General features: G+C 46.7%; 1 protein-coding gene and 1 long non-coding RNA gene across 4 annotated transcripts in view; one reads left to right on the plus strand and one right to left on the minus strand.

Annotated features, from left to right (window-relative positions):
* The window catches only part of LOC114228973 (uncharacterized), a 331,688-nt gene that overhangs the window by 150,457 nt on the left and 156,209 nt on the right, over nt 1-25,022 (minus strand). The window contains exon 3 of one of the 3 annotated variants that reach the window (XR_008554599.1): nt 2,441-2,548. The exons of the other annotated variants lie outside the window; for them this stretch is intronic. This is a non-coding gene — a long non-coding RNA (uncharacterized LOC114228973). Of the gene's footprint in view, nt 1-2,440; nt 2,549-25,022 lie in introns of those variants that run through there. 3 annotated transcript variants of the gene reach the window in all.
* Nucleotides 1-25,022, plus strand: part of ADCY8 (adenylate cyclase 8) — a 141,830-nt gene that overhangs the window by 25,632 nt on the left and 91,176 nt on the right. Inside the window, exons 2-3 of the mRNA XM_008159467.3 lie at nt 2,423-2,572; nt 24,030-24,160. Of these exons, the coding sequence (XP_008157689.2) occupies nt 2,423-2,572; nt 24,030-24,160 (281 nt within the window). The remainder of the gene's footprint in view (nt 1-2,422; nt 2,573-24,029; nt 24,161-25,022) is intronic.

Consider the following 25,022-nt stretch of genomic DNA (forward strand, 5'->3'; position numbering starts at 1 on the left):
GGGTGCCAGCTGAGCTCAACATGGCCTCGTCCTTCTTTACCGTTTTCTTAGATTTTCACTTACGTGTCCTATCTTTATTGCTCTGCTATTTTGTAAACTTCCTTGCGTGCTATTTCTAATTCCCTTTTCTAATTCAGCATGGACTATTTATAAAGGGCAGGCAGGAAGCATGGCCACAGGGCCGACAGCTGTGGGGAGAGCCCACGCCCTAGCAGGGATGCTGGTGGTACACTCTATTCCTCCATCTGGCTTGCCGACTCCTACGGACCCTCCCACCACTCTCATCCCATTCTTCACCGGGTCCTTAAAGAGCCAGCTTCACCTGGGCCTTACCTCTGCCTCCTGCCACATCACAGCAGGTCTCCTTAAAGCTTAAGCCTCACCATGTCGTTTACCTGCTCAGGTGCAGAGTGAGCTTTCATCGATTATCCAACAACATCTTGGGAAAATAGTTCGGATCTGAGGGCCAGAAAAATGAACTGGGCCAAATTCACATGACAAGTAAATGGCATGAATGGGAGCCCAGATCTTTAATCACTGGGCTAGACTGCGAAGCTCTACATAGATCAGCAAACCAAACTATGTGGTATCTGCCCTCTTAGTGAGGGAATGACTTGCTTGGTCACCCCGGGGGATGGGGGGGAGGAGGGGAACGTTAGAGATAGGATTTGAGGCCCCTCTGTCTGAGCTGGCTCCCTAATCCCCCTCCACTGTTCCCTGCATAGCAAATAATGCACATAAGCATTCTTTGTAAAACAGCATGAATACTAAAGATCTTAATACTTTATGGTCCTCTGGAATAGTTTGTAACATGAAGGATGAGAATCTGTAAAATAATTTATGAAAGAAATGAAAGATACATATTAAACCATAGACTAGCATTTGGGGAAAAAATGGCCTTATATTAAAGTATAGGGTGTCCCAAAAAATGTATACACACTTAACAGCTGATAGCTCAATTGATGTTTTTTTCTTTTCAGATTTAACCCATAGGAATTAATAATTATTCAAAGTGTATATACATTTTGGGGGGACACCCTATATGTATCTAACAATCATTGAATATCTGTTATGTGCTAGGTACATTCGTATATATTCACATGTATACTAACTATATAAATATATACACTGAGTGGCCAGATTATTATGATCTCTGAATGCAGTGTATATCCTATATAATAAAAGGCTAATATGCAAATTGTCCCCTCGACCAGGAGTTCGACCAGCAGGCAGGCCAGCCAACCGCCCATGTCCCCTCCCTCTGGCCAGGCTGGCCAGACCCCACCCATGCATGAATTCATACACCAGGCCTCTAATATATATACACTGAGTGGCCAGATTATTATACGTTCAGAGATCATAATAATCAGGCCACTCAGTGTAGATATACATACGTGTACATTACTTCTATGAGGCAAAGGTTGATTCCCATTGTTCAGATGAGAAAGTTGAGGCTCAAGAAGGCATCAAGTGACTTGCCTAAGGTCAGAGGCCTAGTAAATGTTGGAGCTGAGGGATGCAAACTCGGGTCTCTGGTTACAGAAGCTCCAGGCGGGTGCAAAGGCCTTTGGTGGGTGGCTGACCCATTCACTTTGCCAGGACCCCACAGTACCTGAGCGCCCCCTCGGGGTTGCAGAGAGGATCACAATCTCCCTATATTTCCCGCATTCTCCAATGCCTAGGCTCCCCTCCTCTGCAGCCCCTCCCTCTGCCCAGTGTACAGCCACTAATGCTAAAGTGTGAAACCAATGAAGACACACGTAAGTCCAAAAGCAGAGAGGCCTAAACCCGGGCACATTTCTCCGGCTGTGAGAATGACTTGTGAAAACACGCCAAGAGTGCAAGCTTTGGGGTAAGACTCCAGCCGGGAGAGTTTGGTGCCTGGGAGTTGGGTGACGGCACTGGAGATGAAAAGCAGGAGTCGCTGTGATATCTTTTCTCGAGTTAGGACCACAGGACTTGGATGCTACCCAAGAGGGCCTGAAAGCACAAGGTCAAAGCACAACATTGCTATTCAACTAATACTTGCCCTGTGTCTTACTAGTCTCTTCCCCTTCTTCTCACCTGATTCCCAGCCCCTTAAAAGGCCAAAACCTTCAGCACATGGAGGGGAGAGGTGAGCGTGAGTGTGCAAGAGGGAAGGAGCCCCTAGTCTTGCTTCACGCCTCCGATCCAGGTTCAACTCCGAACTTGGGGATGGAGAAGCTCTAAGTTAGATGGAACAGCCGCGGGAGGCCCCTCTGAGGGGATGACATCTGCCTCAAGACCCGAGTGAAGAACTTGGCTCTGCTCACCTGCTACTAAGCTTTTGGCTTATTTCCTTAAGATCGGCCGTGGGAATGTTTATTGATTTTCTCTCTTGGCCTCTACACAGCTCTTCTTCGGGCCGCCTGACCAGGCTCTGTCTGTGATTCTGTTGCAGGTGGTGGCCCAGGTGGTGTTATTCATGTGCATGAACACGGCTGGGATCTTCATCAGTTACCTGTCAGACCGCGCCCAGCGCCAGGCCTTCCTGGAGACTCGGAGGTGTGTGGAGGCCAGGCTGCGCCTGGAGACGGAAAACCAAAGACAGGTACCGATGGGAAAGGCTGCGCGTCCTGTTGAGCTTAATTTCTGCCCAGACACATCTGGACTTGCCAGTGTTCTCTCAAAGTGTGTGTCACGGGGTTACCAAGTCTAACGTAGCTATGGGAGATCCTCCACGCTCAAATTGTCCCCTCAAGAAATAAAGTGATTCTAGTCTCAACGCGATCTCCTGATGCTTTTGACCGACATCTATGCTTCCAGGCAATGGTTCCTAAAGACCATTAAAATTCTCATCTTTGACCCTCCTGTTTTTGAAACTGTAAATTGTTATTTCCGATACAATTTTTTTTTTTGCTAGCAATTCAAATTGGAGTAAGCACACAGAAGAATCTTGTACACGTGTGGTTCCTAATACCTGAACCTCACTTTAACAAAAGATGACCGAACGTAATAGAATTTATGGAACATGACAGGGCTCCCAGGACGAGGGGACGCAGAGGGGACAGCAGGTCAGGTCACGGTAGGAGCCATGAGTTCAAGTTTGAAGACATTAAAATAAAGGAGTTTCTTGGGCGGATGTTACAAGAATTTTAAAAATAGCTTCAAATTGTATGTTTCACCAAAATAAAATTAGCTTTCATAGAATAAAGTTTTTCCCCTATCAAAATTATTCATCCATTAAAAATGTGTGCCTATTTTAGCCTCTGAGAACAATTTTCAAAGAGGAATAACAGGAAGGTGTTGAAAATTGGTTATAGAATCAACATATTTTACGTTCAACATGTTTATGTACCCTTTGGAATTCTATGGTCAATGGATATGTTCTACAATACTAGGCTCTTTTTATTTAGTCTATGGACACACCCTTGTTATTTTAAGCCTTATGCAACACTGGTATGAGAAATTATAAGGAAAGTAGCTGCGAAAGACACAGCATTTTCCTCATCTTCATTTGCTCAAATCATCAGTAAGACGTGGATCTTTGAAAGGGGGAAGCCAGGTCCCTGTGGTAATGGATGAGGCAGACAGGCCGGGTGCCACCTGCCAAGACTCAGCTCCCACCGCCATGTGTGACTGCCAGGGGCACAGAGGAAATGGCTGAATGGCCAGCTCCTCCGTGGACTTCTCAGGATCCAGAATCAGGAAATCTCTAAGTTCATGTCTAAAACCATTATGGAACCTCATCATGACTCATTGTAGTTGCCCCGAATAACCCTATAGAATAATTCAGAGAAATAACTTTGAGAAAGAATTCGCCTTGCGCACCACACATGCGGCTCTCTGGGGACTATACGTGGTGTTCCTCTGCAAAGCAGAGCAGCTGCCGGGCAGACACGTCACTCCTCCCATGGGTCCTCTGCCAGTTCAGAGAATGCGGCCGTATTAATAATGTATCCCACTCTTCTCCATGCTCGGTGGCAACCAGAACTGCAATTGTGGGTGAGTTGTCTGGGCAACTCAGTCTTTTATTTAATGTTAGTGAAATATTGGAGACATTAACATGATTGCCTTGTTATACCCATAAGACTTCTTTCCCACTCTTCAAGGGGAGTGTCTTGGAGTCGCTGTGATGTAAAAATCTAACACTGGTAAAAGGACTTTCCTCTATCCTCTCTAATCTTTGTATCTTTTTAAGTTGGTGAAAGGAGGAAGAAAATAATATACAGGAGCGAGGACAGGTGCCAACTAGAGTGCAGTGGAAAGCTCGCTGCAGTTCATGCCACATCTTACCCCCTAGTTGGGCCACCTAAGCCACTGAACTTTCGGCCCTAGATCCCTCCCCCACAAATGGGGCGATGTCTCTCTTTCCAACATTGTGTTTGCCGCAAATGAGATAATGCGTATAAAGCAATACAGAATTATGTCAGCCTCGTTGTAAGAAAAGATGATCTTTTGGGAAGATCGCTTGTTCTGAGGATTCAGTAAGATGTGCAGTAGGCGTGTGACGGTCCTGTGTCCATAGTGATGGGAAAGTATTTCTGGGACCCTCTTCCCTCAGCAGCTGTATCTGAGATAGCTGGCTCTGCATCATTCAGCGCTGAAGTCACTTTCCATTGACACTTGATCTCTGCTTCAGGTTCCCATTATCCCTGAGAACCACCTCAGTGGAGCTGGGCAGAGATGTTTTTTAAGGAGACTTGCCCAGGATTTGAAATCTTTGCCTAGTGACTGATGATCTCAGTGAGCTTGAGCAAGATCTGAGTCTTGGTTGGTCCATCCGTAGCATAGAGATGATAATACTCCCCCCCGCCCGCCGCAACCCCCAAAGAGGTTCCTTGTGGTCAGAAATAGCGTGTAGGGCCCTTGCAGCTCAGTGAAGAGCGTCTAGTAGCCTGATTGTGCATAATGGTTTTTATGAGGCAGCCAACATGGCACGGTCCTGGGAGGACTCATCTGAGAACACGTGAGTGGGCTGGTCTCAGTTGAAACCCCAATTGACAGTTATCCATAGCGGGGCGGGGAATCAGGTCGGAGGTTCTCCTCAGGTCACAGTGATCAGAACTCAGCATTAGGCTCCATGTCTTTTAAAGTATCTTATGTCATTAACAAATTCATCCCCACTTAACTCTTATCAAAGCTAATTATAGTACCATAACTGTTAGAAATTCTATACGTTGTGAAGGAGACACTGTCCCGTGGGCTTAAATGACATCAGATCCTTTTTCATTGGAAAATGATTCCAAAGGAGACCAAATGTCATTTTTAAACACTTCTAAATGCAGACTCAAAAGGCCTTATTCCACAGAAATGTTCAAGTTTTGTGTGATTTTTCAAGCACTGGCTTTACTTCATGATAGGTTACAAAGGAAATATTTAAATGACTTACTATGTTCAACCATGAATTAATTTATGTATTGAGGTTCTAGTGTGTGCTATGAGCTTTGTTGGATATTGGAAATACAATGGTCACTAGCAATTGGTTCCTGGTTTTACAGAATTTACCAGATACAGAAAGAGATGGATGACTATGCAGACACCTATGGGAATGGTGTATGGGTCAAACCCAAACTGGAGGTGGACAGAAGCCTACCCAAAAGAAATGATGCCTGAATCAACATGTGAATAGGATTTAGCTCATTGAGAAGTGATGAAGAGTTCTGCATAAAGGTCAAAAAACACATACAAACATCCTGAGAGAAGGGAGAACGTAGTTTGTTTGGGCAATTATGAGTGCTTCCATGATAACTCACTCCTGTGATTCACTTACTCATCCATCCATCCATCCATCCATCCATCCATCCATCCCTCCACCCATCCACCCATCCACCCATCCATTTATGTTGGAGTAGCCACAGAGACAAGTAAGGCTCAGGCTCTATGCTGGATTGGGATGGGAAGATGAGTAGAACTTTGCTGGGAGAGAAGGAAGAAAGAATTAGCAAAGATACTGATGTTAAGATGTTCAGTGTACTGTATATGCCAAAAGGGAGAAAGTCTGTTATCTATTACAGCAGCCCCATTGGATCTCAATCTCTGCATGCCTTCTCGTTCGGGTAAACTGTGAGCCCCCTAAGAGTGACCCATAACTCATTCTTCAATATAGCCACCCAGCAGTGCCTGAAAACCAGCATGGAATATATGGTTATGAAAAGACTGAGGTTTTCAATATTCAATAGTGGTTACTAATCATTCTTCCCAAGAAAAATCACCAAGCCGTAGCTAAAGGACACGTGGCAAATTAGCCATGCTGCCTCTTGTTTTGTGGATCCCATAGCATGATGAGATGCTTGGGGTCCTGAGTAACGGGCTTTTTCCTTGGATAACCTGAGGTTGCATGTGTGGTTCGTAAGGTCAAGAGCAAGCAGGCAGGAGAGACCAGCAACTGTTAACACCCTTTGCTCCATGTCTCTTCTAGAGTAGGTTTTCAACAAAGCTCCTTATAGATGGCTCTCTGCTTACGACATCAGCTTCCCCTCCCATAGTAACTGGCTGGCACAATGCCAGGCAGAAACTACAAAATGGTTCGCAAGGTTGACATTTTTGATTCAGGTGATTGGCTTCAAGAACTTGAGCACATACTGACCCTTCAGAGAGGCAAGGTCTTTGTGCTTTGGGGGAAAAAAACAACCACAACCAAAAAACAATTTTATCACCAATTATAACTAGCACAGAGCACATTAAATACCTCTTGTCTGGTCTCTTGGGCCCCAGCTTCCCTTTCTCCAGTGTGCTCTCCATCCCGAAGGCCTGGCCTGGTTCAGAAGCAGTACCTTGTAGGGGTTCAAAGCATAATCTTCAGCGTCTAGAAGATCTGGATTCCAATCCTGCTTCCTGTGCTTCTTGACCGTGGGAACTTAGGCAAACTATTGCCTCTAGAGACCTTGCTTTTGTAGGTGTGATGTGCACATAATGATTCCTTTCTCCACGTGGTGAGAATGGAGGGTTAAGGATGAACAGTGCTTAGCCCAAGGCAGAGGAAGCTGTGAGGACCTGACATCGATGTCACTCCTCTCTCAGGAAAACCCTTCAGTGGCCGCATTCCCTCCAAGATAAAGTCCAAACCCCATGCATGACCCCACAGGCCCTCCAGGACCTAGTCTCTGTGTGCTCTCTCCCAGATTCTTCTTCGCCGCCTTGCCGTGCACTCACCAAATGACCACCAGCTCCGGACTGCTGTTTCACTACCCTGTGCTACGTGGTTCTTCGCCTGAGAAGCCACCTCCTTCCTCATGTCTCTATTCTGAAAATTCTGCTCCCACATCTCTTCCTCCATGAGGCTTGCTTCTCCCCGGGTTGAATGAAACACTTTTCTTGTGTTTCCAGAACGCTTTATTGTTAACTCTATGATAGAACCACTTAGAACATTTACTAGTCTGTATTTCTCTCCTTGGCCAATAAGGACTACTTAAAGGCAGCTCCTCCTGTGTGATTTATCTGCTTCCCTGGTATATATTCAGCCCAATGGCTGGAATAGAAGATCTTCTGGTTGATGTTTATTAAACTGAGTTTTATTGAATTGAAATGTGGGTGCCTGGCTTCACTTCTACCTACAGGAGCGTCATGTTGAAATAATTGAGAGATGAGAAAACTCTTGTCCAAAGAGGTACAACACTTAATTGTAAACGTCAAGAGATTTGTGCCCACTGTGACCCCATCAGAGACTTGGTGGAGGGAGGATGCTTATCCAATGCTGCAGCGACTGGGGCAGGGTGAGCACATGTCTTGCACAGACCTGCTAGGGGAATTTTCCATCTGGAAGCCACATCTTGGAACATCTCTCTTTGGGGAGTTAGATTCTAATTATTATAGTTTTTGTAATTCCACTGCTCCTCCCAAACGATCCAAATGGCCCATATTTATTTTAAATATTTAAATGAATTAATTGTTTTCCTTTTAGCTTTGAGAATTGCCCAAACCTACTTATGGTAATCATGGCATTTTGGAGTCTCAGAAGCTCTGGGGGCACTGGAATAACGTTTCTGCTGATGCCATATGTTGCAGCAGCAGGACAATTTATTATTAAATGCGGCAGATGTTTCAGCTGTGTTAAAGCAATTCTGTTTAACTTTAACATCTTTGTTAGACAATATTGATGTAAGTTAGTGGTTCGGACAATATGATCAGATGGGAAAGTTGGGTTTCCTACTGTATTCCGAGTTGGTTTGATTCATACTAGTGCCCTATAACATCTAGGAAATAGTTTTTAAAGCTACAGATAACTGTTAACTGCTACTGAGACAGAGTCCTGTCATTCATTCATTCATTTATTCAGGAAGAGTCAATTCAAGGTTGACCTGAAAGTGTCCAGAATCTTAGAAAATTTGTGCATTTTTTTTTTGTTCCAGGTCAATGGGTATCTTCATAATCCGAACACTTCTTGAACCTCATACCATTTATCTGCTTTTCTCCATCTCTTACATTCAAGACCACCCTTGTACCATCCATCCGTCATGTTCATCTTTTTCTGTTATAAATACATTTTATGTAACTATTCTCCAGTTTGTCCTGGAATTTCTGTTTCCTAAACATCCTTATCACGTATTACATTCATGCCATTTTCATGCCATTGCTTATGTTTTTCCTCCCTATCTGCTATAAAGCTCCTTTCATCCCCTAAACCTTATCCACTCTTCAAGGCTCAGCTCAAATGTCACCTCTTCTGCAAAGACCCTCTCTGTTCCCCCTGCTGTGACCTTCATGAGGGTTTCATTCGTACATTGCTTTATGCAGTTATGTCTTTCTGCATTCTGCTGCGCTCTTTCTTTATTTTTCCTCCTACATGATAAACTCTTTGAAGACTGGATATGTTTCATTCATGTTCTTCACTATAGCTGTGGATCCAGAAGTGGAGAAACCCACGCTGGGAAGAAAAGCAGAGACAATGTCTATACAATGAGGGCTATAATTTCAAATATTCTTTCTGTCAAAACATATTTGTGAATGAGTAGACTTGGGAAACACTCTCCTCTTTAGATCTGATTTCTGGGGTCCTTGTCCTCCAAAACCAGGAGTCCAATGTCTTCTTGTCAGTTAAAAACTTTGTTGAACTTCCTCCACCTAAAGTCAGGCTTCACCTTTTATTATTCCTTTACACACATGACTTCAGTCTAGGTAGAATCCTGCCTAAGCAAATTTAAAAAAATAAATTTCACCCAGAGGCATCGTCTTCATCATCATAGTCCTACAAGCTTCTCTATCTTTGTGCTTTATTTCTTTCATAGCTTCCTGTCATTACTTTCCATAGTTTTGTTTTCACTTCTTTCAGGTATTTGGGGGAATACGAGTAAAATGTGATGGAAATATTCTACCTCTGTGTCATCCAAAAGCCACTAACCACATGTGACTATTGAGCAGCTCATGAAATGTGATTAGTGTGATTGAGGAATTGATTTTTCTTTTCAATTGATTTAAAAATGGCCATTAAATAACCATTTTTGTCTCTTGTCTCTCTCTGGGTGATTTATCATGACTCAACCTTTGCTTCTGGATTGTTCCCATGTCAGCATCTCTAACACCATGTTCTCTTCTGAGCTCTAGATACCCATCATCATGGACAGCTTCATCCGGGTATCCCACTGGTATCACTGGTTGGCCTGGTCACGAGCCTCTCATCCCCCTAAAACCTACTTCCTTTCAATATGACACATTCCTTGTACCTGATTCACTCACCTCCGCTGTGGTGCCACTTCCTGTTGATGCTGTCTCCACCGTTTATGTACTAACTGTCCCTATCTTTCTTTTTCTAATACTTAATCCCACCCACAAAATAGCTTTCTGACTGCTGCAAACCAGTCGTTAACTAGGATAAACTGCTCTAACCACCTGAAGTCAACCCTAAAATCCTTCTTGAAAAAGAAGCTATAGTTTGCTTTTTCCCATTTTCTTTATGAAATAGAAGACTTTATGGACATATCGAGCCTCATGGGAATGTAGGGAGCATGAGCCACTGCTTTCTCTCCATCCTTCTTGTCTCTCTATCTCACAGAGAGTAGGATTCCTGTATACTGTGTTCATTGCCCCTTAGCCTTCTTGTGGGGTAAGAATGTGGACCCTCTCCTCCAGCAGTGAGCCCCACAGCGGCCCAGCTGCTCTCTCTCTCTCTGGCTGGAGACCTGTAACCAGTACAAAAAGGAGGCCTAGGAAGCCCATGTTCACTCACTTTGCAGCCACAGTCCCCTTCACTTTGCCAGCAATGAAGTGGCTGGTCTTGATTCTTGTATGTCTCTAGTGTCTATTTCTCAATGGGTTCACTTGAGAGGTGAGGCGTGTAGCTAATTCAAACCTCAAAACCCAACGAGTATAATGCCTGTCAGGACCGTCTCTTTAGTGCCCAGTTTTTACTATATAAGACCTCACCCTAAAGCCTTCCTTCCATGATAGCTACTCATTCAGAATACAAGCCACGACCTGGCCCCAGCCCGACCTTTCCGTCATGTCACTGGCTACCTCCATCCTTGTGCTCTGACACTCCACCAGACAGCAAACAGGCCCCCACACTTCTGTGCCTTTGATTTTTTTGCTGGTTTTCCCCTGTTTGCCCTCCAGATCTAGTCTCTATTCTTCTCTGCATTCTCTATGCCGCAGGAGGCTAATGTCTATGGATGCATCAATAGGTCGTTACCCTCTAGTTTTTTATTGGGTTTGCCAAGGAGGCCTGAATGGAATGGCAAAGAGGTCAATGGATTTATCTCCCCATCTCCTACCCTGCCAGGCTGTGCAATGCCAGTGGCTGTGTGTTCAGACCAAAGGCCATAGAATCTCTGAGGCAGCCCTCACCCAGAGCTACAGGACTGCCAGGTTCCAGAGGGGTTTGTAGATCCACTCTTCCCAGCCTTTGGGTGCTTTCCCATCCATTGTTCAGTTTCTTAACTCTTCACTAAGCTCTCTTCCGTGACCTCTTCGGAGGTACCAATTGTGTCCTGCTAGGACCCTCAATGACATGCGCCTTTTGTTTTATTTGTATGAGAGGCGCTACTCCCATCTCGCACTGTATTTCTGAGGGAGTTTAGTAGACCAGAAAGACTAGGAGTCAGAAAAACTGTCCTCTGTCCTCCATCCCAAGTGTGGGCACTGAGCACCTAGTCTAAACGTGCCTAGTCTAAATTCAGATGTGCTGTGAGAATAAAATACACACCAAGTTTTGAAGACAATACCAAAGGGGAGAAAAAAAGGAATGCAAAATCCCTCTTTTTTACATATTGGTTTACATGTTGATTACACATGGAAATGGCAATCTTTGGGGTGCAGACCTAGGTGCTTGTCCCATTTCAATTTGCTAGTGTGACTCTCAGCAAGTCGTTGAACCACTTGCTGGTGTGACTCTCAGCAAGTCGTTGAACCACTCTGGACAAGAGTTTTCTCATGTCTCAATTAGAAATGATTATTCTTGTCCTCACCCATGGGGGAGTTCTGAGACACAAATACCAGAATGCCTGCAAAAAGTGTTATCTCAGCTGTAAAGAACTCTACAAATGTGAGGGCTATTTCTGCGAACATCTCACCAACCTGATGCTCCGCTGCCCCTCCTCCAGGAAGCCTCCTCTGCTGTTTCCAGTCGAGAGCTATTTCTTTTTCCTTGGCACTCAGGAACTTGTAGCTAACGCGGGGTTTTCACACTCTGCCTGGTATTGTGGTTGGCACTGTGATTCCCTCTAATTGCTGGTAAGATTTAGAGCAGTGAGCAGAGGCCCAGTGCTAATCGTCTGTGACCCCCCCTGTAGCAGCTGACTTCACCCGAAGGTTTGTGTTTACCCCATGTGGGTGGACCGCCAACTCCTGCTTTCCATCTGGCGGCCTGGTTCTCTGCAATTTCTCCTGCCCACTATTTGCATTTTGGGACATAGTGGAAGGAGTGAAAGCTCTGAAGTAGAACAAACCTGGGTTGGATTGCTACCACGATAGCTGGGTGACCGTGGGTGTGTCACTTAAACTCTCTGAACTTTGGCTCTTTCCTCAAAATGATAACCTCCTGTAATCTCAAAGTTGCTCTGAGGAAATCAAGCAATAAAGATGAGCATTGGGGCCCAGGTTGGGTGGCTCAGTGTGTTGGGTCATTGTCCCCTATCCCAATAAATTGTGGGTTTGATTTCTGGTCAGGGCACAGACCTAGGTGGGGTTTCAATCCCCGTTTGGGGTACATACAGGAGGCAACAGATTGATGTTTCTCTCTCCTCTCTCTAAAAATCAATAAAACCTATCCTTGGATGAGTTGGGGGTCATACTTGGTCCTTGAACTTTTGAACCACTGGGGCCATATCTTGAGTTTTATAGCAGAACACATTCTATTTCTAGTAACTACAGGTTTTCTTCTTGCTATTTGTGTTCTTACTCAAATGTGGCATCCTGGGAAGTACTAATTGCACCCTGATTCAGGGAGAGGCCGGCACCCTGTGCTCACTTGCATGCAGTTAACATTTCCAGGGGCAGTTTAGACAGAGGAAATCCATCACCATCACTGCCCTACCACCTTCGCTCGGAGAAGCTGGGGAGCAACCAAGGAGCCACGGGGGGGCGGGGGGGGGGCTTCTACTTCATAAATCGGTCCAAAGGAAACTGGGACTGGAAACCTAACACGGCCCAACTATACAATGCTGAGGCAAGGCATGCCCTGTTGCCTGATGTGGTTGAGGGCACATTTCAAAAGTGGTAGTAAATAGGGCAGGCGGAAAATAAATTGTGTTTTTAAAGTGACCCATGCCTAAAATAGCTTATTTCAGCTGGATTTGAGTCTGGGTCCATTGACAGGAATTCTATATTCTCTATTTTGCATAAACCACACTCAAAATAAATAAATAAAAGTATACATAATAAAAAATACTCCTAGAACAACCTGAATACAGAACCATTCTAGAATCATCTGCTGTTTGTTTCTAATATTTTGCAAATGTCTTGCTCACGTGTAATTGGAAAGCAATTACTTCAGAAGGAAATTGAGTATATACAAAGAGTTTAACTTATTTTTCATAGAAACAAATGCTTGCTTCCTTTTCACACTCATATTGTGTTGTTTACGCCATACTCAGTTAAATGTGCTCGGAGCAATAGCAAACACAACTGGTATCAGCAGATTTGGAAACAAACACTGCTGCCTCCTGGTAAAGATACGACGGGACTGTGGGCACACATGGGGGGGCGTGGAGGGGGACACCAGACGGGCCGGCTAGCGATGAGTTTTTCGCATGTTGGAGTATCCATCGGGAGGACAGTCTGTTGAAGCAGTTAAATGGAGGTCCACAGTGCCATTAAAAAATTATTTATGAAAAGTCAAAGGACTCCACATTGATCTTTTAAAAACACTGCAAGTAGCCTTCATTAGCAGTCAGAGTCTACAGAGTTGAGACATGCTGAGAACTCTGCTCTCAAGGCAAGAAGAAACACAGAGACTCACAGGGCAAATGCCATGTGGGAAAAGAGGCAAAGATTGGAGTAGAGGGGTCTACACTTGCAGCTGGAGCTGAGATTGGAGAGATCTACAAGCCAAGGAGCACCAAGCACTGCTGGTGGCCACCAGAAGCTCAGAGAGCTGGGCCACGGGTAGTGCAGGGTTGCCAGAAAGGTCCCGTGGTTTGCTCACAGGGGTTTTATGTTCTCCTGGCTCCTCCCAACTCAACCACTAGTAAAGACTCCAGCTTTGTGCCTACCTGCCCACCGAGTGCAAGCAACCGATAACAACTCCAAAAGATACTTTTCCAAGGTGTCGACCCCTCCTCCCAAACCAGGTTTAGACTTGCTGAGTTCCATTCTTAACAGGCTTCAGGCACAGTTTGATCCAGGGGCTATCCAGAACACTTGGTTGATGTCTCTTCATTATTTAGGCCTGAGCTGAGTCATCAAAATCCAGTAACAACTCCACATGAACTGACTTTTTCTTGGAGCTTTAATAGTAACAAATGTATTATCACAATCAATCAGGTGACTACATTATGTAATACAGACCAAGCTCTAAGTTAGGTGCCAGAAATAAAAATAAGATGAGATTTTTTTCATAGTAAACTGGAGTTTGACCAGCTTGGCCCTTTGCAACTTGGAGTTATATGTGTCATGTCTGATACTTCTCCACTAGATTGTAAGCTTCTTGATCAATAGAGGACTTAATATCTTCCCCCATAATATCTAACATGGTATGAGACATTCAGTAACATTCTATCAGATGAATAAAATAACGATTGAATTAAGGAGCCTTTCCCACAAGTCCCTTCCCCAAATATGGGAGAACTAGAGGCCTGTTGCACGGATTCATGCACTGATGGGGTCCCTCGGCCTGGCCTGAGGGGATCGGGCCGAAACCGGCTCTTCGACATCCCCCAAGGGGTCCCAGATTGCGAGAGGGCAGGTCTCAGGTGATGCACTCCGGAATCAGGCTCTGGAGGACCACAGCTGCCAAGTCACCGCAGCTCAGCAGCTCCTGTGTTGAGCATCTGCCCCCTGGTGGTCAGTGCACATCATAGCTACTGGTCGGAGCATCTGCTCCCTGGAGGTCATTGTGCATCATAGCTACCGGTCGGACGGTTGAATGGTCGGATGGTCATATAGGCTTTTATATATATATATAGATTATTGACAGACATTGAAGAATAATTTCCCTCCCCTCCTTAGTCAATGGAATGCTGGATTTTTCATTTACAACATAGGTGTTCCTGTTGAACTCTCTACTCCACCAACTCCTCTTTCTTCGTTCCCATTGTTAAAAACAGTTTGCAGGTAGCTCTATGGGAGCCTCTTCATTTATATACAAGTCGCCAAGATGTAAATATTTCATCTTGACACCTCCTCACTCACCAATAGTTCAAAGTATTTTATGTCTCACACCCATTGTCCTGGTATCTCTTTGGAATATGCAAGACACAAGTGGTGCCCTGAGCTGACTTCTATATGAAGGCCATTAATATTTCATTACAGCCATTTTTCCGTGTCTCGGCCAACTAGACCGCTTGCATGATGAAGGCAGAAGTGAAATGTGTCCCCGATTCTGCCCCCTACCACTGGCTTATTCCTTAGGACGCGTGTGTTTGCGGAATAAGTTTACCAGATGTATGAATGGGTAGTAGATGGTAATCCATCACAGGTTACATGAAGATGTGGGAAAGACAGTGACATGGGAGTCAGCCCCACATGACCCATGGCACCCAAGAAAAGGATGGGCCCTACATCGGCCTCCATAGCACAGAGGCTGGCCCATAGAACTCACTCACTAATGGATCCAGAGGCCTGGGCTCACATCCAGGCCCTGCCACTTGCTCTGTGTCCTTGAGACAACTCCCTAACCTCTGAGCCTCAGTTTCCACTTCTGTGAATCATCAATAATAAGCATAGCACCCTAGCTGGTGTGGCTCAATGGTAGAGCGTCCATCTGTGGACCAAAGGGTCCTGAGTTCGATTCCAGTCAACGGCATGCACCTTGGTTGCAGGCCCCGTCCCCCCAGCCTGGGACCTGGTCAGGGATCATGCAGGAGGCAACCAATCAATGTGTTTCTCTCACATCGATGTTTCTCCCTGTCTTTCCCTCTCTCTTCCACTCTCCCTAAAAATCAATGGAAAAATATCCTCAGGTGAGGATTAACAAAAAAACAAAACAACAACAACAACAAATAATAACAAACATATCTACCTTGTGAATTGTTGTGAGAATTAAATGAGATGTTCGTGTGGAGAGCTGGACACACAGTCAGTGCCCAGTAGGACCTGTTGTTGGTAGCAGGGATGTCAATATCACTGCTACTCCTTCTTAGACATTTGCTTTGATCATGAACTACTACAGTCCACATTAAAAAAAAAAAAAATCCTCAGCCTACCAGACACTGAGTTAACTTTAAATCCATACAGGGAGAAACCAATTGAGATGTTTGGAGTATGAAAAGATGGGAAAATCAAAAGCAACTGAATTACACCTTATGTTGTACGGGGTAGCTAGTGTTTGTGGGTTGAAATAATAGAGAGAACTAATAAATGAGTGAGTGTGACATGTATTTTCCGGGTAAGCCATACTGATTATGTGATTTTCTGCTTTTCAAATGTAAATGAGAAGTGTTTGATAATTGCTCTTCTCACAGGCAGAAAGCTGACATAATTAAACACTGGCTTGAAAAGTGATGATTCAACTCATCAGCCACTGTTTGGATGGGCTGGGAGGAGGGGGCTGCAGAGACCACATGCCCACACCTGACCTGCGTGACTTCTCCAGGCAATTTGCGCAAGTGCAGCAGCAGCGAAGGGGCCACCAGCCATCCCGCCTCTGCCGTGTCCTCCAGCCTCTGACCTAGTTTCCTTTGGCGAGCTCTGGCCTGATAAGCCATGCCTTTTTAAAAATACATTTTTTTTATTGATTTCAGAGAGGAAGGGAAAGGGAGAGAGAGAAAGAAACATCAATGATGAAAGAATCATTGATGGGCTGCCTCCTGCATGCCCCACACTGAGTATTGAGCCCACAACCCAGGCATGTGCCCTGACTGGGAATCAAACCGCAACCTCCTGGTTCATGGGTCCACGCTCGACCACTGAGCCACACCTGGGCAAGTCATGCCTTTTGAGATGCTGTGAAGCAGGGTATGTGGCGTGGTGTCCTGCATTAAGGCATAAGTTGGCCTTGAGCAAATTGCTTCTCCGAGTCTCAGATTCTCCGCCTGTAAGATCATCTTACTAATTCCTACCTCCCAGGATTCTTTTGACCATTAGATGGGCTAGAATACATGAAGGTAACTTTTAAAGGTTACTTTTTTATATCCTATTTGAGGAGGATGTACAATCTCCTGATAATGCTGCAAGCAAGGGAATTATTTGAATTTTAATCAGTCTTTCCATCTCCAAATCAGAGCTGCTCTACTTGCTATTCAACTATGATGATCTTGAGTAATTGTGAAAAGCTCTACTCAGTGTCAAGACAAAATACAATTTCAATGTTTTAAAATTTTCAATGGATGAGTGTAGAAAGCATTTGTAATAGCATTCTAAAACATGTATTGTGGTGTAATTATAATCAGGTATCTACAGAAACAGCCCATATTAATACTTAATACAGGCAATAATTTGTCTCGTCTGTCCCCAGGCAGCCACAGGTTAGGCAGTCCTAGGTGTGGGCACCATCGGCATTCACAATAAGAAGACAGTCTGTCCGCTCAGGAGCAGATGACGGGGAAGCTGGTGGAGTGTAAGCAGCAGGGCCCTCCTTAAAGGCCTTCCAGGGCCCCAGCAAGTGGGCAGTTATGATTTCAATCTTTTTCTTAAAGAGGATCCCTCCAGCTTGTTTATGGCTCAGAACCACCAACCCTGCACCCGGCCCCAGCCCCTGCCCCTGCCTCCTCGGAACAGATAGAATGTTCTCTTCCCCCGCCCCCCACCCTCAGGACCAAAACCTCCACCTGATAAATACCCAAGTGGTTACCTGTGTTCAGACATGGAAGACAGCTTGAAAATGTATGCATTATTTTTATAGCTGTCCAAATATAATCAGGGGGGGAAAAACAAAAACAAAAAACGTACAATCTAGAGGTGTTTTCCACACTGGGATTTGTAATTGTCCAAAATGTGTGCTGTTGTTGTTTTCAGCATATGGAAGCAATACTTGGTAGCTCTTCTAGCCTAGCTCCTGTCCCTCAGCCCCGGTGACAGTATTACGATAGCAGGTTTGGAAGTTGCCACGGTATGAAAACATTCCTCAGAGCTGAAGGGAATGCAGCTCAGAATTTTCCAATGACAAGCCTGTCTGTGAGTTCGGATTTTTTTCATCTTAGAATTTCACTGACTAGAAAGTTTATTTCTGAGAAAATCCCTACTGGGTTTGCAGGCAACTTATTTGTGATGCTGGCAGTGGAGTCAGACAGACCTGGTTTGGAATCTCAGCTGTGCGCATCGTGAGCCGTAGAAACATGAGCTAAGGGTGCAGCTGGATGTGCCTCGGTTTTCTCATCTGTGAAACTGGAACAATCCTCCCTTCCTCAGTGAATCCTTGTGAAGCCTGCTTGACCTCAATGCTGTGGTGTGACTGAGGGCCAGGCCCCCCCAGGCCCACTTCCCCACCCGCCCCTGTCTCACTCCCAGTGTCCCCAAAGGGCCAGGGTCTCGCTTCTATGACAGCGCTTACTGAAGGAAGCCTCGAGGACGCTGTCATGTCTGCATGCCCCGCAGGCTGGCTGTTCTTAGGGGCTGGAGTCTTAATCAGCACCAGGATCACCCTCAGAGCTTGGCGCTCAGCAGACACACTTAATGTTTATTGAAGGAAATTGAATTGAATAGTCAAATAGAACCGAAGACGCGTGCTCTTTCCGTGTGGGGTGGAATAGGAGAGGGATGTGTGCCCTGACATTTGCAAATATGTACTCAGAAGGACGTCCAGGGCACACAGATTTCTGTGGGCCTGGCAAACCTGAGAGAGGATTTCTGAGTGCTGATGAAGTTATAAAATGCCTTCGTGACCCCCTCACCCCTGCCACCAGGAGACAACAGGACTTGTCAGTCCACTGCCCGTGGAGGTGGGCCAGATCCCCTCTTGGGACATCAGTGTGCCTCTTGTGGACTCTACGGACCAGCTTCTCATTGGCTGTGAGAGGCAGAGACCAGGGAACCCCCCAGCCAGGGCTGTTTGTGCCAGAGCTGTGCCGCCTTCTAGGTCCACTGGCAAAATACAGACCCTGGGCATCTTCTGAACGGCCACAAATCGTGTGCCTGGACGCTGGAAGGCTGCTTCGTCTCCAGACTTCAAATTGGATATATCTGGGCACTTATTAAATGAAGAGACCTGAGAAAATCTTAACTCCTCGAAAAAGATAAAGAGAAGGAAAAAGTCCCTCAAACCTGAATTTTGTGTGTCAGCCTTTAAATTACACGCCATGTCATGTCAATTTAGAGGATACAGACTCTAGCGTCCTGCAGGCCGTGGCCTGTGAGTTAGCCCCTGGGTGAATTAAGACACGTCTGATGACCTCTGCTATTTAATAAGCACCTACTGTGTACCAGGATCTATAAAAGGGGTTTTGTCCTTCAGTGTGAAAAACAGTCCCGGGAGGAAGGTTATTATTGTTCCCATTTTGAAGATGAAGAAACTGAGGCTCAAAGGTCGTGGGCACAGAACAAATCAGCTGTTGAGCTCAGGCAGGATCCCACCCAAGCTCGCCTGACTCCAAAGCCCTTCAGTCTTTGCGTTTCTGAGCAGAACTAAAGTTCCTGGGACTCTAAACCACCACCAGGGGGACATGGACGTTCACCCAGACTTTCAACCTTCCTGCTGAATCCGCCTAGAGAGAACATGCCTTCAGGAGCCGATTAAACCACAACTTCCGCTCGGCTGAGCTCACACTTTGCTTTCAGAAACAGTAACAGTTCTGGCTGAAAATTCCATAAAAGCCTTTAAGATATAAACTCAAAAGCGAGGGTCAGGATTTTGATGACACATCTTTAAATGTTTTATTATTAAACGTGTGACTGGAGGTTTTTCACTGTGTAGCCCAATTGCCTTTTACATATTCTGCCTGTTCATTCTCCCCATAGATCCTGAGTAACGTCCCTACTCTAAGTGATTTTCGCCTCAGCACCAATATACAATTAGAGCTCTAAAACCAGGCTTAAAATAGAGCACGCTTGCCAGTGAATTCATCACACATTCTGGCTGTGGTTTCAGTTAACACAAATATTAACTCCTGTAACTCTACACCAACCTTATGAAGTAGATGCTATTAGTTTTTGTTGTTTTGGGTTTTTTTTTTTTATTGATTTCAGAGAGGAAGGAAGAGGGAGAGAGAGATAGAAACATCAATGATGAGAGAGAATCATTGATCGGCTGCCTCCTGCACACCCCACACTGGGGATCGAGCCCGCAACCTAGGCATGTGACCTGACTGGGAATCGAACCGTGACCTCCTGGTTCATAGGTTGATGCTCAACACTGAGCCATGCCAGCCACGCAATGCTATTATCATGTCCAATTTACTGATGGGGAAATTGTGGTACAGAGGGGTTCAGTCACAGAGTCAGGAAGTATACTTATGATAAACCTGATTTTTCTTCAGCTCTGTTGAGTTGGATATCCATCTTATTGTCATCAAAGGAATCCGCATAATACAGCCACCCATTCCTTACTAAACCTGTGTTGGGTTCTATTTTTTTTTTTTTAACGTATTTTTATTGTTTCCAGAGAGGAAGGGAGAGGGAGAGGGGGAGAAAAAAATGAATGATGAGAGAGAATCATTGACCGGCTGCCTCCTGTACACCCCACACCGGGGATCAAGTCTGTAACCCAGGCATGTGCCCTGACAGTGGATCGAACCATGGCCTCCTTGTTCATGGGTCCACAATTAACCACTGAGCCACGCTGGCCGGGCACATAAGGTTTTGGCTAGATACTGGATGCAGAGCACCTGGCGTCTACAGAGTGAGAAGTCAGTTAAAACAAACTATTGTCTGTGACCGACCGGAGTGAGTCTCTCACCCCGCGCCTGGGCCTTCACTGCAGAGAAGTGAAAGGTCACCAGAGGCCTCTCAGTCTGCAAGAGCCTGGAGTGGCCAGTTCTTCCTGACGCCATTCCGAGGTCTGCTTCATGCAAGCCCAGACTCCGTCTGCACGGGGCTACCCCTGCTCCCATGCTGGGCCTCTCCGTGTTCCCACCTTGCCTCCCCCAGGGGGACTCTAGCAACGGATACCATGAAGCCATTCTGGTGGCATGAATGGAGCACGTCACGTGAGATGAGGTGTAAATCCAGACAGGAGCCGCCATGCACTTTGAATCAACCCAGGCCCCTTTTCATGCAAATGAGGGGGGGGAAACCCACACAAAACAGGAAGTAAAAGATGTGCAGAATGGAGCTCAAAGGCCACCCTGGGCCCCAGTCTGGCTCCAGGAGAGCTTCTGATATTCTGGTCGCTGAAGCTGGCGAGCCATTCATTATGGCTCAGCAGGAGTGGGGATTGTACGGAGGGCCACTTTCCCATTTCCTTTAAATGCTGTTCAGGGGATGTGAGTGATGTGTCTCCAGCATCAACAAATCAGAGGGGAACAAAAGGGTCACAAACAGGCTTTTCTAAGCAGACTCCAGGCCAAGTCCGTCTTCCAGAACATGCTCTGCACGGGGAGGGAGTGGGGCTGTTGCTGGGTAGTAGCAGGGCTGCCTGGAGGCGGGCAAGCCTGGAGCTGGAGAGTTTTGCTGTTAAAATTTTATTGTAAAAGTCTCCCTTCAGAGCATCCGTGTCCTGCTTGAGGACTGAATGGGCATCGCCACTTAAGGAATATATTTCACAAATAGTTACCCTGTCCCAGGGACACTGCTGGCCCCCGGAGGGGATGCACCCCTGAGCTGGACACGCCTTCCCTGTGTCCAGGTGTTGGTTTTGGAAGCATTTAGTTAGCACCTGCTGTTTCCAGGCACTGAGTGCCCTCAGAGCCGTGACAGTACCTGCAGTGACCGGGTGAACAGGGCCACCGGCACCTGGCGAGTTGACCAATAGCACGAAATGGACAAGAAGCGTGGCTCTCGGTCCCGCGATGAGACAGCTTTCGGGAGAGGTAAAAGCCTCATCCCGGGAAGCGCAGTGGGCACTTCACGAATGAAGCCCTTGGCATGGGAGCCGGGTCTGAGAGCGCAGAGAGGAGGAAGGGAATTAACACCAGGCCCTTACATACAGGGTGGGCAAACGTAGGTTTACAGTTGTGAGTACACGGAATTATTACGTATTAATCACTGTATCATTTATTTGTATGACAACTATAAACCTACATTTGCCCACCCCTGTATTTTATTTCATTAAATTCGCACAGCAGCCCTGTGAAGTGGATGACGTCATGGCCAGTTGCCGAATTAGGGACCTAAGGCACAGAGGGGGCGTGGCTCACCGGAGGCCACGTTACTGTTAAATGTCTGAGGCAGAATCCAAACTCCCATCAGACTCAAAACCCAGGCTTTTCCCATCCCACCCAGAACCCCGGACAAGGAATCGCGGGGAAAGAATTGCGCCCTGGCACTGCCGCTGGGTAACTGGTCCACCTCTCCCAGACTCAGTCTGTCCATTATAGGAAGATTGCTCGTGCCTGCTTATTTCCAGGGTGAAAGAATGGATGCGGAAAATGCTTAAAATCCATAAGTCACTGTGAAGATGGGAGAAACTATGGCAATTAGAACACACCTGTCCTAAACCCAGTTCCACACGAGAGCGAACGATACAGCAAATAAGCTAGATTCTTGCCTGGTTTCCTAGCACAAAGTCTTTTTAGGATTTAACCCGTGTTCTTAGTTAAGCAGCTATTTTGCTTTGATGTTTATCTAGCATGTTGACCACAGTGAAGCATATTATTACTACAGAAGAGCATGAGGCCCCCACTTTCAGGCTGTGTGAGTCTCATTTCCTCTCCTCTTGATAAAGACGTGGGGCCTCCTAAGCCCGGCTTCTCTCGTAGGTCCCCTGTTTCAATAAATGTAGCACACTCCTCCAACCAAACTCAACACCCAGCAACCCTCCAACCAAACTCAACACCCAGCAACCCTCCAACCAAACTCAACACCCAGCAACCCTCCAACCAAACTCAACACCCGGCAACCCTCCAACCAAACTCAACACCCGGCAACCCTCCAACCAAACTCAACACCCAGCAACCCTCCAACCAAACTCAACACCCGGCAACCCTCCAACCAAACTCAACACCCAGCAACCTCCAACCAAACTCAACATCCAGCAACCCTCCAACCAAACTCAACACCCAGCAACCCTCCAACCAAACTCAACACCCGGCAACCCTCCAACCAAACTCAACACCCAGCAACCTCCAACCAAACTCAACATCCAGCAACCCTCCAACCAAACTCAACACCCAGCAACCCTCCAACCAAACTCAACACCCGGCAACCCTCCAACCAAACTCAACACCCAGCAACCCTCCAACCAAACTCAACACCCGGCAACCCTCCAACCAAACTCAACACCCAGCAACCCTCCAACTGAACTCAACACCCAGCAAACCTCCAACCAAACAACACCCAGCAACCCTCCAACCAAACTCAACACCCAGCAACCTCCAACCAAACTCAACACCCAGCAACCCTCCAACCAAACTCAACACCCGGCAACCTCCAACCAAACTCAACACCCAGCAACCTCCAACCAAACTCAACATCCAGCAACCCTCCAACCAAACTCAACACCCGGCAACCCTCCAACCAAACTCAACACCCAGCAACCCTCCAACCGAACTCAACACCCAGCAACCCTCCAACCAAACTCAACACCCAGCAACCTCCAACCAAACTCAACACCCAGCAACCTCCAACCAAACTCAACACCCGGCAACCCTCCAACCAAACTCAACACCCAGCAACCACCATGGTATGCTCTCTCTCTCTCCTGCCGTCTCAGCTGGGTACCAAACCTATAGACATTATCCCATATCAACTCCCACCTGGGCCTCTGCAGGCGCTTCCCCAACAGGCCTCTCGGACTCTACCCTTGGCTCCCTCCCCACCATTCATTCTCCAAACCACAGCCAGGAGGGTCTTTGAAAATACAAACCTGTTTGTCTCTCCTCTGCTCAGTACCACTTAGTGGCTTCCAGTGGTGGTTGGAATCAAATGCTATAAACCCTACACATGCCTGCAAGATCTGTCTCCACCTCCAACCCCTTGCTTGCCACCACTCCCTCCATCACAACCCTCCAGCCACACCGTTGCTCTCTCTTGCCTCAGGACATTTGCACTTGCTGTTTCCTTTTCCTGGAGCTCTCTTCTCCTTGCACTGCACCCGGCGGGCTCATTCCCAACCCATAGGTATCTGCTGTCATCAACCCTCATACTCTGTGATCATGCATGGCACATGCCATAAATGTGTAATATTTGATGTCGATATCCCTTTTGGGATGTAAGCCCCACAGGGGTAGGACATCTGTCCATGTGGCTCATCACTGCACACCCAACACCCAGCACAGTGCCTGGCACGCAGCACGCAGTCCACAGATATTTGTCATGTTCGTTAATGGGATGAAATGAGCAATTCCTCAGGGAATTCAGCCCATGGCTTCCCTACCGTCCACCCGCCCCTCTGAGCCCCGGTGGCCAGCCTAACAGGACTGTCCCCCTTCATTGCTTTGTCCCAGGAGCGGCTCGTGCTGTCCGTGCTGCCCCGCTTTGTCGTCCTGGAGATGATCAACGACATGACCAACGTGGAAGATGAGCACCTGCAGCACCAGTTCCACCGGATCTACATCCATCGCTACGAGAACGTCAGGTGAGAGGGGCGCTGCCCCACCCGTGCTCCCTGCGCGCCCTGCGCTGCGCTGCTCTCATCTCGCTGCCGAGACTTCCCTCTGCCTGGGTGTCAGTGCCGTTTTTCACTGGTTGATTAATTCATTAACTAGTCATTGCCGACCAGAGAGCTCTACATTTCCAAACAGAGGCTCGAGAAGAATGTCAGGGAAACGCAGTCACATGGGCGTGCTGACGTACTGCCTGGCTCCCCTGCCGGGGCCTGCCCGCCTCCACAGTCTGAATGGGGAAGTCAAAGCCCTTCCACTGGGGTTGGCAAACTAACCCAGAGAGATCTGGGAACCTCAGGGTGATCAGTAGGGCGCCTCCTTATATTCCTCATACCAGTAAGTGCCTTTAAAACAATACGAAAACAGACTACAGTTTTTTTTTTCTTCTTGAAAAGGTATTTTTGGCCAACCACGCATCCACCATCCATCCATCCACTCACTCATCCACCCATCCATCCATCCACTCACTCATCCACCCATCCATCCATCCATCTATCCACCCATCCATCAATCCACACACCCATCCATGCACTTATCCATCCACCCACCCATCAATCCACCCACCCATCCATGTACTCACCCACCCATCCATCAATCCATCCACCCATCCATGTACTCACCCACCCACCCATCAATCCACCCACCCATCCATGTACTCACCCACCCATCCATGCACTTATCCATCCACCCACCCATCAATCCACCCACCCATCCATGTACTCACCCACCCATCCATCAATCCATCCACCCATCCCTCAGTGCCCTCTCTGAGCCCAGTACTGCCCTGAACAACGCGCTGTGCACTGAAAACCAGAGGGTGGACTCCTTACTGAG

The sequence above is a fragment of the Eptesicus fuscus genome, chromosome 19 (genome assembly GCF_027574615.1).
Source record: "Eptesicus fuscus isolate TK198812 chromosome 19, DD_ASM_mEF_20220401, whole genome shotgun sequence".
Taxonomy (NCBI): Eukaryota; Metazoa; Chordata; class Mammalia; order Chiroptera; family Vespertilionidae; genus Eptesicus; species Eptesicus fuscus.